Raw genomic sequence first — 6,000 nt, forward strand, 5'->3', positions numbered from 1 at the left:
TTAGGGGGAGGTTTCTGTCACGCCTGGCCCTGTTTCCTGTCTGTCCTCGTGCCTGTGTTGTCCCACGTGACCCGTGCCCCTGTGTTCTGCCTGTGATTTTCCATTACCTCATGTCTCATTTGTAGCTCCACCCCTTCCCCAGGTGTTTCCACTCCCAGTGTGTTTCCTGTTATGTTAAAAAGACTTCCTCTGTTACTTGTCCTCTGTCGGTCTTTGCACTGTCCCCCGTTGTCTGTCTCTCTGCGTTTTTCTGTCTCTCTCTGCGTTTTCTTAGCCTCTCCGTGTTTCATTTGTCATTGCCCTAGGTCCTTGTTTAGTGTTTATCTCTGTTTGTTTCTAGTTCCCTAGTTTACTCCCTGTTTAGTTATTCTTATTATCTCTTGTTTGTTTTATTTATGTTCTCTAGTCTCCCTAGTTTATTTTGGTTTGTTTCGCTGTTCTTTGTTTATTTGTTTATTTATATTTATTTAATAAATTCACCTTACCTGTGTTTACGTCCGCCTCCTCGTCTCTCTGCCTGGGTCTAATCCTGACAGGAATATAATCAGGAGGAAGATCACAAGCCATCAAATCAAACTGAACTGCTTGAATCTTTGCACCAGGAGTGGCATAAAGTTATCCAAAAGCAGTGTGTAAGACTGGTAGAGGAAACCATGTAAAGATACATAAAAATTCAGGGTATTTCACCAAATATCGATTTCTGAACTCATTAACTTTATTTGAACTTTTTTTCCTTGCATTATTTAAGGTCTAAAGCTCTGCATATTTTTGTTATGTCAGCAATTTCACATTTTCTGCAAATAAATGTTCTAAATGACAAGACTTTTATTTGTAATTTAGAGAAAATGTTGTCTGTAAAACAACAATGATCATTTTACCCAAACATTTACTTTTAAATAGCAAAAACAGAGAAACTCATTCAAAAAATTAAGTGGTCCCTTAGTGTTTTCCAGAGCTTTATATGGCCTACTGGCATTAAGAAGCTGGCTACAGTACGCTTTTAATTATTTCAGATAGATAGTGTTAAATTACATTGCCAAATTATATACAATAACATTTCACTGTATTTTAAAGAGAATTTGTATTTAGTTGCACAAATGTGTGCCTACTTATCTGAAATTAATGCAGCTAATGCTAGCTAATTGCTAAAGAGAGTGCTAAACACCACACAACACACTTTAATTAATTTAAACACATAATAACACAACTACTCAAATTCAGCTTCAAATACATGTAATTAACTTTTTATTGCTTAGACCTTTGAACAAAAACACACTGCTTTTAATTTACAGTTTATTTGCTAAACTCCATTCCCCCACTACATTCACTTGTCTGCTGCGTCAGTAAAAGAGTGATGTTTATGGCTAGGCTAACAACAACACTCAGCGCTGTTTTTTTCCACCCGCATACCGGCAAGTCCCGCCTCCTGCTACAGTATTGGCGCTGATACTCCCTCCACAGTCATGATTGGCTAGAATCATCGTCCACTGGCGGACGCGGGATTATTTTAGCCAATCCCTGTACAGAAGGCGGGATTTGTTAAAATACGGGTGGGATTTAAAAGAACGCCCCCTTTTTACGAGGCTACCGCTGCACATATTTGTTTTAACAGTTTAATAATAAGTTTTAAATCAGGATATAACTATTTTTTTCCTCATCTGAAACGGTAGAATGACTAAATGAATTGTAAAAATATGCATAAGCTCTTATAAACTGTTTTTTATAACTTTAAAATTTTGCAAATTCTGAAGTGTTAATTTAGAGATTTGAATTGCATATTATCCTGATCAATAAAGCAAGCTTTAAATCAGTTTCTATGGGTGATTGGTTTAATTAATTTTGAGAGTTAAAATGCATATTATCCAGATAAATAAATACAGCTTTTAACCAGTTTCTACTGGTGATTGGTTTAGTTAATTTAGATATTTAAAGTGCATATTATCCTGATCAATAAATCAAGCTTTAAATCAGTTTCTATGGGTGATTGGTTTAGTTAATTTTGAGACTTAAAATGCATATTATCCAGATAAATAAATACAGCTTTTAACCAGTTTCTACTGGTGATTGGTTTAGTTAATTTAGATATTTAAAGTGCATATTATCCTGATCAATAAATCAAGCTTTAAATCAGTTCTATGGGCAGTGTTGGGAAGGTTACTTTTAAAATGTAATCCCTTACAGATTACTGATTACATCACTCAAAATGTAATTTGTAACGTAATCAGTTACATTACTTCAAGTGAGTAACGTAATCTGATTACTTTGGATTACTTTAAATATTGTCATTTTTTTAAGCCTGAATGAATGTAGCAACCACATATTGCATATTATTCTTTTATTTTTCTTTCCAGTTAACAAATAGATAAACAAATAAAACAGCCTTTTCAATCACTCTATAAAAATACTTATGAAACCATTTCATCAAACAATTTTATGAAACACTTCTATAAATTGATAAAACCATTTAAAACCAAACAATGTAACAACAACTGTAAGCTATCTATTTGCAGGTTTGCCACCAGTGTTAATTTTGACAACAAATTTTGATTTAGTCTTAGTCATAGTCTTGTGACGAAAATAGTATTTAGTTTTAGTCACAATTTAGTCATCTGAAATGTTTTTAGTTTTAGTCGACTTAATGTCATAAGAATATAGTCTACTAAAATTACAGTAAATTTAGTCGACTAAAATGTAAAGGGTGTAAATGTAAATGATTTTTCATTAGTTTCCTTGAATTATTAACTCTACACGTATACGAAATGAAACGTTTAATAACCACTTGAGTAATATTGTTAATGTTTGAAAGTGAAATATATTTATATATGATTTAATGTATATTATTATTATTATTGTAGGTGTGTGACTATACATATGTTACATTTAAAATTTTGCTCTAGAAATCAGGTCATAAAACATCTGAATAGTTAAATTAAAGTTTAAACAGAGCTGTAGATGCAAAAACAACTTTTAAAGGATCTAGTTTTATCTCCAGCACATCTACTGGAGCTACAGTCTATAAACGAGATCAAAACAAACATTCACACACTGTTCTGTAGAGATGCTCTCAGGATGTACTGAGAGACTTCATGAGTTAAAGTGAGAAACTTATGAGAAAGTGCTGTAAGGAACTTTACACAGACTTTTGGGTTCATAGATTCACTTATTTTATTGTTTTATTTTGTATATATTATTGAGTTCTGTTATATGATCTGATCTTAATGAGTGAGTTCTGTATCAGTTCTGTGTTTTAGTGCACTGCCGAGTTAAACACCCCATCAGCTCATGAAATAACATCAGCATTAAAACGCGGATCTCTGCATGGAGATCTGTGTGACTCTGGTCTGCAGAAGCTGAAAGATTAGTGGTGTTTTTACCGGAGATGGAGTCTCTGTTTACACATTATCTTGTTTTTCGCGACGTCAAAGGAGAAATATATCGCCTCTCCCCTCTCTCTCTCTTCCTGCTGAACACTGTCGAGTTAACTTCCAGTCGAGCTCCGTAACGACAGGTTAATTCCCGGGTTTGTTACAGAGCGCGCGGCGCCTCCGCTAAAGTAGCAGTGATTGGATGTCTTCCTAACTGGTCCCTACCTTTCACAGAACTAAATCAGTCTGATTGGATTTCGTCCCTGCCAAACATTTTCGTCTCGTTTTTATTCGTTGACCAAAATGTCAGTTAATTTCGTCTCGTCGTGTGTGCGGAGCCGCTGTCTGCCCCTCCTCCCTGTATGTGTGTGTGTGCAGCGAGACGGGAGGAGGGGCAGACAGTTCCCCGTCATATCAGAGCGATTTCACACCAAAATGTTATTTGCGTTTTGTCGGTGTTGGATTGGAAGAGCAAAAATAGGAAAGTACCGCAATGTAACCCTTTTATTTTAGCAGAGTAACTGTAATCTGATTACCACTTACTGAAGCAGTAACTGTAACGGATTACAGTTACTCATAATTTGTAATCTGATTACGTAACGCCGTTACATGTAATCCGTTACTTCCCAACACTGTCTATGGGTGATTGGTTTAGTTAATTTAGAGATTTAAAGTGCATATTATTCTGATAATAAAATCCAGCTTTAAACCAGTTTGGAGTCTTGAGGATTCAAGCATTACATAAAAACCTTTATTAAATAAGCTTTGTTGAGCTTTGTTTAATAAGAAACATTGCCGAAAACATCATTGTAATTGTAGAAGAAAATATAAAAAACATATTCAAGTAAATGTCAAAACATAATAAATAAAATTATAAAATAGTCTCTTTCCTCAACTTTATTTTATTTTGATATGTCTAGTTTTTACGTCTATTTTCAAACACACAGAGTTTGGGTTGACTGCTGTTAGTGATCTGGTCACTCCAAGTGTCCTGTAGGAGATTTTAGATTGTAAATAAGTTATTTCACTGCAGAGATAAAGGGTTTTGTATCACCTATACCTGTAGCCTGCATACGGGATAAGTTATTTAGGGGTTAAACCAGTTTCTACTGGTGATTGGTTTCGGATGGTCTAAGGTGGTCTCTAATGGTCAACATGGTTGGAAAGCAGGACATCCAAGTGGTTAACCAGCTCTTGGTCAATATACTGTATGTTATGCTGGTTATGTTGGTCAACCAGCTTGGTCTTGCTGGACTTGCTGGTCAAACTTAGCTTAAAACATACCCAAAGTGTAACTATCTTAACCAGCCTGACCTGACAGGGTATAAAGTGTAATATTTACTTTAATAAACCATATTGAGTTTTAAATAAATAAAGAATGGCGTTAAACCGAACTCTCAGCGTAACTTTACCGTAAAGTTGCTGCAAACAAGCGACCCTACTGTTGCTAGGAAACGACCAATCAACGCTCCAACGTTTTCAGCGGTTTCTCAAACCCAAACACAGTCAGCTCCAGCTCTCATAAAGTGTGAACTCTTCAGATTTACAGTAAAAAACAGCCTCTTCTTACCTTGTTGGACACATTTGAGGCGGACCGGGTCTTTACAGTGCCGGACCACGGCCAGCACGTCCCGGACGGTGAGTCCAGCCACGGGGGTGTCGTTCACCTCCAGCAGCAGCTCGTCCAGGGCCAGCGGGTAGCCGGGCAGCTCCAGCAGCGGGAAGTGGCCGACCTCCGCGCCGCCCCGCACAGCGAAGCCGAGCTGCCCCTCTCCGTCCCGGCTGAGCGCGACCTCATGGACACGGTTGGTCCAGTGGTTCTTGGGCTTCTTCTTCTTCAGGCTTCTGGACATGTTTGTATCACAGCGGGGCGGCCGTGCGGCGGTCAGTTAAGTCCAGAACCGAGCCGGAGTCCGGACTGTCCATGATCCAGGAGCTGCTGGGTCCAGCTAAAACTGCGCTACTGTAAACTAAACTCACAGAGAAAAGAGCGAAAAACTCCCCAAACAGTTACAGACAGCCCCGCCGGATGTGATGTCTGGCTGGAGGAGGAGAGGAGGAGTGGAGGAGAAAGGGAGAGCGGGAGGGAGGGAGGGAGTGATAGAGGGAGAAAAGAAAAGAAAAAGAAAAGTAGCGGAACTTCCATCACAGCAGTGCCGCTGGGAGCGCTCAGGCTTTGGCTTCAAGGTTGCCAGATTGGACTCAGGATTGCTGCTACAACTGTGGATGTGGGGTTGCCAGTTTAAACGTTTCTCATTCCATTCCTTGTGTAAAATCACAACAATATGGCATTAAGGGTTCTTTTTTGGTAACAAATATGAAACATAACCTAAACTTTAAAATTGTCTTTATTTTTATTATTTCTTACATTGTAGATTAATACTGAAGACATAAGAACTACATACTTTGTACATTAGATTATTTGCCCACTCTTCTCTCAGTTGGCTTCATGAGGTAGAACCTGGAATGGTTGGTTCATGAGGTAGAACCTGGAATGGTTGGTTCTCCAACAGTCTGCTGCTTTCTCTTTATTATGTGCTCCAACCCATTCCAAACTCATCCCATACTCACCCCAAACTCACCCGAAACGCATCTCAGTGTCATGTAATACTCATTCTATACCCCAAACTCATCT

The 6,000-nt window shown here is 38.0% G+C and overlaps 1 protein-coding gene across 11 annotated transcripts in view; it reads right to left on the reverse strand.

Moving 5' to 3' along the window:
• magi2a (membrane associated guanylate kinase, WW and PDZ domain containing 2a) overlaps nt 1–5,408 on the reverse strand; it is a 321,760-nt gene extending 316,352 nt beyond the window's left edge. For all 11 annotated transcript variants that reach the window (XM_022671571.2, XM_049473851.1, XM_049473850.1 and 8 more), the window contains exon 1: nt 4,936–5,408. In XM_022671571.2, coding sequence (XP_022527292.2) covers nt 4,936–5,218 — 283 coding nt within the window. In that variant the 5' untranslated portion in view covers nt 5,219–5,408. The remainder of the gene's footprint in view (nt 1–4,935) is intronic.
• Nucleotides 5,409–6,000: the final 592 nt, after the last annotated feature.

The sequence above is a fragment of the Astyanax mexicanus genome, chromosome 2, assembly GCF_023375975.1.
Source record: "Astyanax mexicanus isolate ESR-SI-001 chromosome 2, AstMex3_surface, whole genome shotgun sequence".
Taxonomy (NCBI): domain Eukaryota; kingdom Metazoa; phylum Chordata; class Actinopteri; order Characiformes; family Acestrorhamphidae; genus Astyanax; species Astyanax mexicanus.